Source organism: Aspergillus piperis (assembly GCF_003184755.1).
Source record: "Aspergillus piperis CBS 112811 unplaced genomic scaffold BO85scaffold_1, whole genome shotgun sequence".
In the NCBI taxonomy this organism is placed as follows: Eukaryota; Fungi; Ascomycota; class Eurotiomycetes; order Eurotiales; family Aspergillaceae; genus Aspergillus; species Aspergillus piperis.
Window position 1 is genome coordinate 3076633 of NW_020291591.1, and position 12401 is coordinate 3089033.

General features: G+C 51.5%; 4 protein-coding genes across 4 annotated transcripts; 1 reads left to right on the plus strand and 3 right to left on the minus strand.

Moving 5' to 3' along the window:
* Positions 1-73: 73 nt before the first annotated feature.
* BO85DRAFT_26501 (uncharacterized protein) lies at positions 74-4219 on the minus strand. The gene has a single exon (XM_025655045.1). It carries the CDS (start codon positions 4000-4002, stop codon positions 367-369), a length of 3636 nt encoding a protein of 1211 aa, XP_025521515.1. The 5' UTR covers positions 4003-4219; the 3' UTR covers positions 74-366.
* An 807-nt stretch (positions 4220-5026) lies between these two features.
* Positions 5027-7594, minus strand: BO85DRAFT_411641 (pre-rRNA-processing protein ESF1). Its single transcript, XM_025657533.1, has 2 exons — positions 7420-7594; positions 5027-7335 (listed from the first exon to the last, which is right to left on the minus strand). Exons 1-2 carry the CDS (start codon positions 7484-7486, stop codon positions 5216-5218), a joined length of 2187 nt encoding a protein of 728 aa, XP_025521516.1. The 5' UTR covers positions 7487-7594; the 3' UTR covers positions 5027-5215.
* A 149-nt stretch (positions 7595-7743) lies between these two features.
* On the minus strand, positions 7744-9792 carry BO85DRAFT_388001 (uridine kinase family protein). Its single transcript, XM_025656695.1, has 8 exons — positions 9491-9792; positions 9285-9412; positions 9055-9199; positions 8959-9001; positions 8790-8903; positions 8701-8742; positions 8416-8647; positions 7744-8333 (listed from the first exon to the last, which is right to left on the minus strand). The coding sequence occupies exons 1-8, from the start codon at positions 9659-9661 to the stop codon at positions 7850-7852; spliced, it is 1359 nt and encodes a 452-aa protein (XP_025521517.1). The 5' UTR covers positions 9662-9792; the 3' UTR covers positions 7744-7849.
* A 251-nt stretch (positions 9793-10043) lies between these two features.
* On the plus strand, positions 10044-11702 carry BO85DRAFT_444824 (uncharacterized protein). The gene is made up of 4 exons (XM_025659120.1): positions 10044-10181; positions 10240-10316; positions 10508-10703; positions 10908-11702. The coding sequence occupies exons 1-4, from the start codon at positions 10164-10166 to the stop codon at positions 11433-11435; spliced, it is 819 nt and encodes a 272-aa protein (XP_025521518.1). The 5' UTR covers positions 10044-10163; the 3' UTR covers positions 11436-11702.
* Positions 11703-12401: the final 699 nt, after the last annotated feature.

A 12401-nucleotide genomic window follows, 5' to 3' on the forward strand; every position in this document is an offset into this window, starting at 1 on the left:
ATCATATGTGAGTGTAGAGTAGTGTGGTGGTGACGTTCGTTAGTCGTGTTACGAACGGAAGGTCAGGATGGGATTGACAATCAAGTAAGTATTATTGAAATTTGTTATGTTATATTCAGTAGTTATCTGTGACTGATATAGTCTGACCTATCTACATAGTGAGATACAATGTGAGGGAGGCAGGCTTGGGTGCGGTCATATGTATGCTTGGGCGAATGAGAAACTATAATCAACACATGGGTATCATGATGATATCAAAGCGCAAAAAAGAAAACAGAACTGTATAAGGGCATCCCCGGTAAGAACAGGGAGAAGAGGTGAAAAGTATGAATCCCAAGCATAGACCGCCCCAACTACACAACAGGCCTACCACGCCTCTTCAACATCAAGGAGCCATTTACGAATGCCCTCACGTAATGTGTTATCACCTCCTGTCTGTACTCGCCGGCGGTCCCGGTCTGTGGGCCCCAGCTCGCCTTCATCTTCTCGGCAGTGCTCCGCGGTTACACTGCGAACAACCTCGTCGAGCGCGCTTAGGACAAGTTTGCGACACTCGGTCCGAGGAACCTCCACTGGGCGCATCTCGTCCCGACTCAGCACGTCTGACATGTGCTTGTCCTCAGTGCGCCGAGTGCGCGTGGGCGACGGAGCCCGGGAGTGTACCATTGAGGAAGGTCCGCTCTGAGCAAGAACTCGTTCTAGAGCGTCCACCAGCGTGCCATCCAAATCCATCACGTGCTCTTCTACAAAGCGTTCTTCTACATCACTTGAGCCAAACCCATCAGATGAAGAACTAGCGGACGATTTGCTGGAAGCAGTAGTTTGAGAAAAGAAACTGGTCAGCTGAGACGCAGACGCCGAGCCGCCGGAGACATGACGAGGGGTGCCGGGTTGGGGAGAGAACGAAGGCGATGTGTTGCGCCAAGAAGCACTCCCGACTTTACGACGTAGCCGCAGCCGCTTTACCGTGAAGGTTCGCACATCCGCAATGAGAGTGGTCGCAACATCAACCCATCGTCCGGATCCGTCCGCATCAAGACACGCGGCTTGGCTTGACATCGGTTCTGCTTGCATGGCACGCTTGATGTCAGCCTCGAGCCCATTATAGGGCCGGACCGCTTGAAGTAAGAAGTCATCATGGAAGCTCTTCAGCCAGCCAGCAACGTTCATGTTAGGTCCATCACTGTCTTTCAAGGTAGAGGGAAAGCCGGATGTGCTGCTCTGTGTAGACGCTACGGCGTCAACACTAGTAACCGACGTTCGTGTCTTCTTCGGTGATGCCATTGTGGAATCGCCAGATGAAGAAAGCGAGACAAATCCGGGCAAAGGAAGATCAACGTCAACAATGCCATCATCTCCTCGGACCGACAACTTCAGCGACGACTCTCTCGCTTGGTCCGTAGCCGCAGCCTCATCAGGGGCATCGTCGTCTTCATATCCATGGTGGGCATTTGAAGCCTGCGGAATGGAAATATGGTTGCTAGTTGCGCTTTTCGGAGAGACTTCAGTAGGTCCGAGCGAGGCCTCTTTAACCATCTGACTCAGGGTGGGAGGAGGGCGCCTCGGAGGATTTGTGTACGCTGACACGGACCGTTTGCGGGTGTCTGTTGGTGCCACAGATTCGCTGTCACCAGTAGACGATTCCTGACGGGCGCTCCACAGACCGGAGAATATGTTGCCCCATCGACCATTAGCAGACGGTATACTGCCATTCGCACTAGTGTTTGTGCTTTCGCTTCGTTGGAGGCTCCTCAGCAGCGTTTCCGAAGCGAGGCTGTCAGGCCCGTCAGCCACTGCTTGGTCCGACCCTGCGCGCTCGGAGCGGCCCTGAGAAGCAAAATGGGGGACCGGAACAGTACTACCAGGAGTGGTGGTTGATGTTGTCGCTGCACTCGTATTCCTCGCGCGCATATCCTTGGCGTGGACGGGCACGCCTAATGCTCGAATAGAGCGAGCGTCGGATCCCCGGCGCATGGTAGTGAAATCCGGTGTCACCGACGGCTCGGTCTCATCCGTGGAACGATGCGCCGTCTCGCACGACGAAACGCTCACAGACCGCTGGTGCTGTTCTCTTTCACTTAGAGTGAGGCGTTGTGCGCGAGATCGACGTTCCATCACTCTTCGCAGGGACTCCTGCCGCAGAACCGGGACATTTGGCGGGCTCTGAGAAATAGCCCTTGTGGAAGCCGCGGTGCCCGGCCTGATAGGGGAAGGGAGAGGCTCGAAACGCTGTTTCGGTGGAAGAAATACTGCAAGCAAGAAAATAAGTCTCCGCGCCGTCATCTTGTCAGGCGATATAATGACAGTGCGGTGAGCAAGAAGTGGGTCAGAATCCTGCTGAGCCTTCTGCTGTAAATAATGCCTCCGTCGGTACCACTCGGGACCGAGGGCATTGAGCCACTCAGTATGGTTGCCCAGGAATGCTGTAATGAGAACAAGGAAGAAGAAGCTGTGGTCCTTATCTCCAATGCTGCGAATGATGGAGCGGCCTTCCTCACGCCACACGCCCCACCGATTCTGGCCGGTTACGACGAATGGCATTTGCAACGCCGTGCTAATGCGACGGCTGCTGCGGATTGCTTCGTCCCGTAGCCTGGAATTTACGGCCAAGATGTTCGCAGGCAGGTGGACAAAAGTTTGATTTGTACGTTGCATGTTTGGGGGTTTGGCTGGCTTTGGATGCATGGCAGATGAGGAATCTACCTTTTTCAGCAGAAAGAGGATTTCTCTTCGCGAAAGTCTCTCCAAGTGGGACAGGGTGCGGTTTATTACATCCCAATGATCAACCAGAAGATCAATGCGCTCATCCAGGCTCGCAGGTGGGCTTGCAAGGGACAAACTGTCATCGAGGAAACCCCCACGGAAACGGTAGTCCGAGTCCAAAGAGCACGACATTCCCGGTTTGGGAGAGTCCGGACCCTGGGCATTGAACCGTGAGGCCGGTCGCCCTGCGTTCCGAGAGAGGAGCGGGATCTGGATAGTAATTGCCACAGCATACATCGGTGTCTTTTTCTCCTTGATCTTCCGACGCTTCGTGACGTCTGGAAAAGGAAAACCGCTGTTCGGAAGTGAGTCTTGGTTCACAGAACCAGCCACGTTCATGCCATCCGGAGACGTCTCACCACCTTCGGGTAGATGGACGCTGAACATTCTAGTCAGGAGTATCGTGACCTTTGCTGGCGGTCTGGACTCATTCCCGCGGCTGGTGCTTGTAAAGGCTGATTGACTTCCAGTTGTATACGCGCGCGACAGAGAGTTGCGGGTTGCAGGAGATGTAGGTGCAGTTTTGCCAGGTTCATCGTCGGCAGAAATGATATGCATCTTCGTCGATGACCCCCTATAGCTAAACGCACTGCTGCCGAAAATACAGTTTAAAAGACCGGTATCATTCGAGTCTGCAGCATAGCGAGGGTGGCTAGGTTCATGATAGCTTCCCGCCGGCGATAGTGTGGAACTACGACCACGAGCCCTCATGAAAGCGCCAGACGACATGGGAGGTGACCTCCGTGCCTCCGCGGCGATAGAGAGTGGGCTTGGCTCCGCGGCTGACGACTGCGACAAGTAGCCCCGCCGTGGCCCACGGGTGAGATTCGAAACCGTACGGGCATGTCTCGCACCGGTGGTATTGTCGAACACCTGAGGTTCCAACCCAAGTCCCATAGAAGTCTGATCCTGCGAACTGGCGCGTGTGTCCAACAGGACACAAGCATCTCGATCTCCCAATGCATTTTGTGCAATTATCACCCGGAAATCCTTCAACGGGTCCAACTCGACACCGCCGCGATCATCATAGGCACCAGCCGTAGAAGCGTTCGGGGAATTGTAGGCCGTATGCAGCGGATATGCGTGCGTATGGGAATATCGGAGGAGACTAGCATCGGGGAATAGTAAGCCAGATGTATGTTCCTCCTCCGTGACGGATTCTAATTGGTGAGCGTTTTTGGCGTTGTAAGTCGCCGGATTTAGAGTAGCCGCGGCAGTGCTCAACAGTCGACCCAGCATGATGGCAATTCGAAATAAGGCAAGCCTGCAGGAAGTAAAGGCCAGTGAGAGAATGCCGATGAAGGAGGGGTCGAGCACTCGAGCCGAGAAGCAAACAAAAAAGAAATAATCAAGCTAGGAAATCAAGGCAAGAAACCAACACTCAGACAGATATACTAGAATGAGCTGCAGCACCCATCGTTCAATCCCGCCGAATGCCAACCATGATCAAGCCATCCAGAAGGAATGAACGGGGTGGAGGGCCTTCTTTCACTGTGGAGGCCAGACACGCCCACTTGCAGGGGGGGATAGGCAGTAATAGGAGTGGTAAGTGAAGCAAAGTAAGTAGTCGGAAAAGGAAGTGATAGTAGTGAACTAGTGGTAGTAGTGACAGCCCGTGTCCAGAAGGGGGTTAGTCAGCCGCCAATTGGGCCGGAAAGAATTAAGTCACTGGGGATGCAATCGAAGCCAATCGATCCAGATGAATTTAGAGCGACTTCCCACTGCGGAGGGAGACGCAAACAAGTGGGAATGAATTGGCAGGACCGGGGGGTAATGAATTGGCCAGAGGGGGAAGGGAAGGGAAGGGAAGGGAAGGGAAGAGAAGAGGGAGGGAGGGAGGAGGAGGAGGGGAATATTGGGGAAGAAACAGCGACGAGTTCCCGAAAGGGCGGTGAAGCTGGCCGTACCGCACATGATCTCAGCCTCATCTCATCGCGGCCGATCGCCTGCAACTTCACGGCCTTTTGGGCCTGTCAGCGCTCGACTGCCCCCCTGCACACGGCCCAATCCGTCACACAATCACCTCATGTTGCATGGGCTAGGCAGCGTTTGGGCGGGAATCTGCGCCAGTCGGGATTCCAACGCCCCTCAACCCAACTCTGATTCACCAGGATTTCCTCCGTGAATGCCGGATCTATACATTGTCTGTCATGACTCGCCTACGCCCGTCATGGGTTATACATGGTGAAATCAGGGGGGAAGTAGCTTGGACTAATGAGAGCCATAGCGATAGGTCGAATAATAATACGGCAAGCTACAGCGCAGGGGTACACAAGGAACAAACAATGACATTGCCGTCCAAATCATAGGCAGACGCTCAAAACCTCTCAAATTAAAACACAAGAACCTTTTAGCCAATGGTATCTGCATCGTCATCCCAGTGATGACGCTTTCATGATAGTTGAGTAGTAGTAAGGGTAGTAGGTAGTCAACTAAATATAGTACAAGCCAATCAGTTGCGCTTGGTCTTTTGCTTCACCTTTTCGACCAGCTTCTTCAGATCATCCGATCCGCCCTCCTTGGACGCACTCTTCTTCTGCTTCTTCTTTTGTTCACGAGGAGCATCCTCCTCGTCTGCATGTTCATCCCGATCCCTGCGTCGCTTGCGACCCTCCTCCAACAGAGCCTTCATACCCGAAGTCGCCTTGAATCGGGGGTTGGTAGGATCGATGGCGAACTCGTGGCTCTCGTAGAGTCGAGCGAAACGAGGATCGGTGACTTCCATCTCGAAGTCGTCCTTAGGAGCTTCAACTTGCTTGCCCTTACTCTTGCCCTTCTTGTTCTTCTTGCGAGCTTGTTTCTCCGCCTTTTCAATCTCGTTCATATCAAAGTGCTTGATGCCAGGCTTGTTGTTGTCGTCGATCATGAGCAGCTCCAGCTCCGCCCGCTTGGCTGCGGCCGCAGCTTCCTCCGCTGCACGCTCCTCCCGCTTCTTGCGCTTCTCTTCCTTACGACGAGCAGCAGCAGTAGCCTTGCCACTAGGGTCGTCGAAGAAGGGATCGTCGAAGCCCAAGTCGTCCTCCTGGGGCTGTTCCTTAGCATCCGAGGCATCAGCGGCATCATCCTCCTGCTCGCCATCCTCACCACGCTTGGTGGCCTTGAGCTTCTCCTTTCTGCGCTTCTTTCTCTCACGCTCCTTGCGAATGTACTTTTCAATCGTAGTCTCATCCTTCTCAGGCTCATTCTCGAAGATGCTGTCGCCCTTAGGGCCACCAGCCAGACCGGAAGTGAAGGTAACCTCCATCTCACCAACAGGTCCATCGGACTTGGACGAAGGCGTAGGCTCCGCACCAAGACCAAGTAGAGCCCGGAGACGTTGCTTCTCTTCCTCCTTCTTAGACACCTTCTTTGTCTCCCCATCCCCGCGCGTAGTATCAACAATCTCCACACCACCCTCATCCTCCTCATCATCGGAGCTATCACTAGCCAGATAAGCCTTCAGGTCGTTCTCGTCGATATCCTTGCGACTACCACGGAAGGCCCGAGCCTGAGCTTCCTTGCGCGACTTGTCCTCCATATCCCAGGTCAGCTTGACCTTGCTGTGCTGCAGCGCATCGGTAACGAACTCGTTCGGCTGGTACCCATCGGGGATGCGTGTGCACTCGTCGCGGGGCGTATCGTCAGAGAAGTCAGTGTCCTCAGGCACAAAGCGGAGGTCGAAGAAGTTGGCGCTAGACAAGTACTCAGCACCATCGACGGAATCGTAAACGTGCTTTGCCACGTCCCTGGACGAGAAAGTCAAGATAGCATAGAAGTAACGTAGGCGCTCCAACTGATACTTCCGTAGCTGTGTTGAGTTGAACTCCTCGCCTTTATCTTCCTTCAGCATAGATTGCTTGATCTTCTCTTCCTCCTCATCAGAATCGAATTCATCCTCATCCTCAGAGTCACCGCCCTTCTTCGACGCAAAGATCTCCCTAGGCGGCCCCTCCGTCTCCTCCCTCTCCATCCGCTCCTTGCCAAACTCACTGGGATAAACAGCGACCTTCAACACCCTCCCACCAGTCGGCGCAAAACTGGAGAAGACAGCCATCAAATCCTCCGCGCGGATGTTATCCCAGTCCAGATTCACCACCGCAATGCGATCCGTAACATCGCCAGTAGGCACATCCGCCCGCTGCTTATCAGGATATTCCAGCTCCTCGCCAAACCCTTCGAACTCCTCTTCGTCCTCATCTTCCTCGTCGGAGCTCTCCTCCTCCGAGGACGAAGACTCGTCGAACCCTCCATCTCTCGCCGGGTCGTACGACTCTGCCTTTCTCAACTCTCTAAGCACCTCCTCATCATCTGCAACACTGGCGTCTTCCAGACCATCGTCTTCGTCCTCGCCTTCTTCTTCTTCATTTTCCTCTCCCTCCTGCGCATCCTCGTCCAGCTGGTAGAATCGCTCGAGCTGTTTCTTAGTGTCGTCGCTGGCGAGCTTCCGGCCGTACCTATCGACTGCGGCGTTGCGGGAGAAATCCTTGTCGCGCAACATGTGCGCGAAACGCTTGTCGAGCTTAACATGGGTTTGACGTTTGCTGGGAAGACGGTAGCGGGGGTCGGTTTGGATGTTGGCGAATCTGGGGTCGGCTAGTTGCAGCAAAGAGAACAGGTTAGTTATATATTACATTCTCGCTTTGAGATATTAGGATGGATTGATGGTAAGGTACGTACTGATCACCGAGCCGGAGTCATTTTTGGCGGCGCCGGCCTTCTTGCCTTTCTTTTTGTGGTCAGGCATGGTGGCACGCCTGTCGGCAATGAAGTTTTAATCAGATAGATGTGTATAGAATAAGAAGTTTAAACCCCTCTGGTAATAGAAGAAGAGTGGATCTCTGGTCAAGGTGATTGCTGAAAAAGTGATGATCATGGATAATTTTTTGGCGGCGGAACCAAAGATTCTTCGGCGAGCCTTGGATGTGGTCCGTGCGTTTCTCCGAAGGTTCAGATTATCTCCGTCGTCTGATTTAGTGGCTGCACATGCTCAAATTGTGTTTTATAGAATTTTTTGTATTTCCATTATATCACGTACATGTAGTGAGATGCTTATATATAGGCCTATTTCCACAGCTCATATACTCCACGCTCAGGTCCTGATCGTGACTCAACAGCCGAAATATCTCTTTTCAATCCACCGGGGTTCGCGCTCTTCCTCAATGCGACCAACTATAACCTTAATTCCAGGGAACACTGTGGTCAGTCGTTTCAGTCCGATCTTGCCTGCAGCGCAGGTCACGAAAATAATTTTGTCCTCTTGGACACCGTGGTCAATCATAACACGGACCGCCATTAGAGCAGCACCTCCACTGGACATCTGAGGGTCTAGGAGCATGACGTTCTCGTGGTTCTCAATATTGGGAGGGAGCTTAAGGTAGTGAAGCTCGGGTTCTTCGTTCTTTTCATTGGTCTGGATCAGCACACGACCGGTGATGCAGTCAGGTATGGTGCGCTTGAGCGCGGTCTCTAGGCAAGACCCTCCGCGCAGAATTGCGACGGCAGACACTACACCAGCTTGGTTCAAGCCCTCATAGCTGGTCGATTGAGGTGTATCTACTGCTTGTGATACGTAGTTGGTCATATCCAAAGCCCTGTGCAGTTAATAACATGTAAGCTATGGTTTGACAAACTCGTGCGATGTGCGCGGAGCACAGCGACGCCAGGTTAACTCACTTCTCGATCAGTAAAGCGGCAAGTCGGTCAAAGTAGAACACAAAGTCAACTTGTTCCGTTGCCGGGTCCTGGAGGATGGTGTTCATGCCAACAAATTGCGGTGTTTGAGGCATCATCAAGACGTTAGAAGATAGTTGCTCTTCCGAGGCGATGAGACCAAGTCGGTTGAGCTCTGCATTATGCTTCTCTGACTTCTCATCAAGCTTGCGCTGAATATGCTGCACAACCATTTCTTAAGCCGGAGTTAGTGTGTTGATCCAAGGGAGAAGGAGCAGACACTCTTACCAATGGCCGTCCGGTTTTCGATACCACGGGGAATGATGATGTCTGGAGCTTGTCAGACCTGATTCAGCTTATGGAGAAGTCGTACATACCGGACACAGCTCGTTGGGGTTCAACGTATTGCTTGTATGAGGGCTTCACATAAGTGAACCACTGCTTGACAATACCTTCGACGTCTCTTCCTCTCTCACGAACATCGCGCATGACTAGCTTCCTCTCCGTTAGAGCAGTACCAACCGGTTAAGTAGTAGGATAACTGACTTCTGCGCCCAAGACAGACATCCATGTCTGCTTCAACAAAGATCTTTTTAGATAACATGAGCGACGGTTCGGATCTAAAGGATGGGCGGAACTTACCTTGACATCTAGAAGCTCCATGATCCTCGGGTCATGCAAGGCCAAAATACCCTCTAGGATCAATACGCGAGGGGAATACAGGGTACTCGTCTCAGGCTGACGCTGGTGTTCTGCAAACGAGTAAATGGGGATATCTGCTTTCTTTCTAGATAGTTTGAAGGAACCCTGTCAGCTTCCATATATGGCACGTGCCCCACCATAAACTACAACAAGAGACTCATAGATCATACCCTTGCTTCAAATCCCTTAGCGTTTGGACCAGGACATCAAAGTCCAGAGACTCCGGGCAGTCAAAGTCATATTGATTGCGGTGGGCTCTGGCATGATCCTCTGGGGACAAGCTCTTGTAGAAGGAGTCCTATACCACACCGCCGTTAGAGAACACGAAGTGGAAGGATTTATTAGGCTAAACAATTATGAAAGCGGTCGCATATACCATTACGAGAATCACAACCCAGGGAAGATTCAGGGACTTCACAATCTCCATGGCCACCGAGGTCTTGCCGGAGCCGGAGCTGCCAGCGATGCCGATAATACTCAAATCCGCCCATGGTGGAGAGTAGCGCCTGTCTGTCGCGGACGAGTATACAGGGGAGATTGACTGCATCTTGCCGACCCTCACCGAGGAACTGACCTGCCAAAACGAAGGGGACTAGAGACAGGCCGGCCTGATCATAACCGGGGGGGGGGAACAAAAGCAAAATTCGGTTTTAGGACACCAGCAGCAAAGAAGTGCCGGCGACACAAGCTTTGGAACCGATAAGAGAGACTTTGGCGATACACTCCAATTCCAAAAGGGACCAAGTGATCGGCGCTTGTCCCAATCGGGACTAGGCGGGACCGTGACCTTCGCTTGCGGCTTTAGGCTTAGCTGGTGAACGTGACCTAACACCCGCCGCTTTTTCTTCCTTTAAATAGAGCTCTTCCTTCCCGCCGTTTCTTTTTCTTCTTCTTCTTCTTCTCTCTTCTTCTCTTCACTCACTCTTCTGCCCCGAGCATCCTAATGGCTCCCGTCTGCGAAGCTTTCCATCTTCACAGACGGCCTCTTGCTCGCTACCAGGTCACTTGACATTCTACTGCGAAATTCCGCATCCACTAAGCTCTTCACCATGTCCTCTGCCAATTACGTATGCGTCCTGACATGCCGTGTGTGCCGCGTGGTTGCCTGGTTTTAACCGGAAGCAGATGTCTCCCTCTTCCTCGACGACGCCAACATGGCATCAGTTCGAACGGAAGGTCGAGGAGGTGAAACCATCCAAAACGTGAGTGATTTACCCCACCTTTCCGTCGCGCGCCACGATTGCATGATGTACCTTGAAATCAAGTTGGGAATCTCTCTGAAAAACAACTGAGGAGAATATATTGACTTGTGTTTCTGAACCCTTCGTTTGACTTTGCCTTGTCATCCACAAAATTGCTAGATGGACTTCAAATGCTGACTGTCCTCTTAAAGTGATATTAATTATCTAGTCATGGATTACCTAATTACCAATGGCTACCCAGCTGCTGCGAAGAAATTCGCACTAGAGGCCAACATCCAACCCAGAGCAGATATCGAGTCGATTCAGGAAAGAGTTGACATTCGTACTGCAATTCATTCTGGGAATATCCAAGTTGCCATTGAGAAGATCAATGAGCTCAACCCACAGGTAAGACACTCATTCTATCTCATCCCCTTCCTACCCACCCACGTTGCAAGGATTATACGACGTTTCATGCACCACTCAGAACATCCCTTTTGGGGTTTGTTGATAAACAAACATCTTCAGTCCTCAGTATGAGCAGCAAGACAAACATGCCGTTACTTGTCATCACATTCATTTCAAAGCTTTTTGCTGACTTGACCGGCTTAGATCCTAGATGAAAATGCCCCTTTACATTTCGCCTTGCTGCGACTGCAGCTGGTGGAGTTGATTCGCTCATGCACCTCTTCCCCCGATGGCGACATCAGCCCTGCCCTCGAGTTCGCGACCTCGCAACTCGCACCGCGGGCACCCACCAACCCCCAGTTCCTCGAGGATCTTGAGAGGACTCTTGCGCTCTTGATCTTCCCGATGGATAGCCTGTCTCCGTCACTTGCCCCTTTACTACACCCCGACCTTCGTAAGGACATAGCCAACCGCGTCAACGAAGCCATCCTGCTGAATCAAGGCGCTCGTAAAGAGGCCCGGCTACGCAACCTGGTCAAATTGCGCGCGTGGGCCGAACAGAAAGCCCGGGAGGCTAAGAAGGATATACCCGAGAAGCTGGACCTCGGACTGGGCGATAACCCCAACACCCACAACAGTAATCCCTTGGCCAATTCGACCAGTGCCAGCCACAATGGCTCTAACGACACCGTAATGACCAATAATGGGGATATCGACCCCATGATCTCATAAATCCAGGCTTCGATCTGTGATCACCTGGTACATAATATTTCCATTCCACGTATCACCACACGAGTTTCTTCGTTCACCATTGAGCACGGCGTTTGGGTGCAGGCTACCAGCAGGTGTCAAATTCAACGGCCCTTTTGTAACATTTACGGTTCAATATGGGGATACATAACATATTATGACTTGACATTTGGTCTCTGCCGACAGTTTTGTGTGCGGAACGGATTGAATTTTAGCAATCGAAACAGACCCAACAGGTTCTTCAATTGGCTTACTAGTATCAAACCCATGGTTACCCAGTAGTTACCCACGTTGCAGTTGCCTACCCTGCAGCAATGTCAAGCTATGGGTTGGGGCACGAAACAAATCAACATTATACCACCATGATTGGAAATGCCAAACAATCGCTACACTGTCAATCGTATATACTTGACAGCACGGTAATTCATGTTGTTTCAGAAGTAGTCGGCAAATGTAGATCTTTTTAATCCCGGAAAGCCTCGAAAGGCTCCCATCCCGCTGTCTCCAGCCTTCCGTGGCATATACTACGCGGGTATAAAGAGCTTTATGAAGCGCCGTGTACATGAATTGACTTGATGATTCTGTTCTACATATCGGACAGTAATTAAATTCTATGCTATGAAGGAAGCTGCTAGCTTCATCAGTAGATATACTACTTCTTCAAGCGATGTGTCGACAGTTGCCAGTAGAACCAAGGATATATTTATATCGACCGAGCTGTCTATAAACGGCTTCAATTGTTCTATTTCAAGACTATTACTGAGAGGAAAAGCAAAGGATCTAGTTACTACTAGTACCTTTCATCTCTGTCACTATAATAACACATTATTCAAATTCACTTCAGACATATTATAGTAGTAATAGCCATTATCTTCCAGGAAGACAACTGGCCTGTATTCAGAGAGTGAACATGAATTGTTCAGTTACCAATAAACTCTTCCAAGAATT

What these genes read in the sequence shown, in the direction of transcription:
- BO85DRAFT_26501 (XM_025655045.1), bottom strand. Translation starts at nt 4,002, where the DNA reads ATGCTGGGTCGACTGTTGAGCACTGCCGCGGCTACTCTAAATCCGGCG.
- BO85DRAFT_411641 (XM_025657533.1), bottom strand. Translation starts at nt 7,486, where the DNA reads ATGCCTGACCACAAAAAGAAAGGCAAGAAGGCCGGCGCCGCCAAAAAT. An exon ending in TGACTCCGGCTCGGTGATCA is followed by an intron (nt 7,336 to 7,419) that starts GTACGTACCTTA and finishes TGCTGCAACTAG; the next exon opens with CCGACCCCAGATTCGCCAAC.
- BO85DRAFT_388001 (XM_025656695.1), bottom strand. Translation starts at nt 9,661, where the DNA reads ATGCAGTCAATCTCCCCTGTATACTCGTCCGCGACAGACAGGCGCTAC. An exon ending in CGAAAACCGGACGGCCATTG is followed by an intron (nt 8,648 to 8,700) that starts GTAAGAGTGTCT and finishes CTCCGGCTTAAG; the next exon opens with AAATGGTTGTGCAGCATATT. An exon ending in GCCGCTTTACTGATCGAGAA is followed by an intron (nt 8,334 to 8,415) that starts GTGAGTTAACCT and finishes TTAACTGCACAG; the next exon opens with GGCTTTGGATATGACCAACT.
- BO85DRAFT_444824 (XM_025659120.1), top strand. An exon ending in GAGGTGAAACCATCCAAAAC is followed by an intron (nt 10,317 to 10,507) that starts GTGAGTGATTTA and finishes GTCCTCTTAAAG; the next exon opens with TGATATTAATTATCTAGTCA. An exon ending in TCAATGAGCTCAACCCACAG is followed by an intron (nt 10,704 to 10,907) that starts GTAAGACACTCA and finishes TGACCGGCTTAG; the next exon opens with ATCCTAGATGAAAATGCCCC.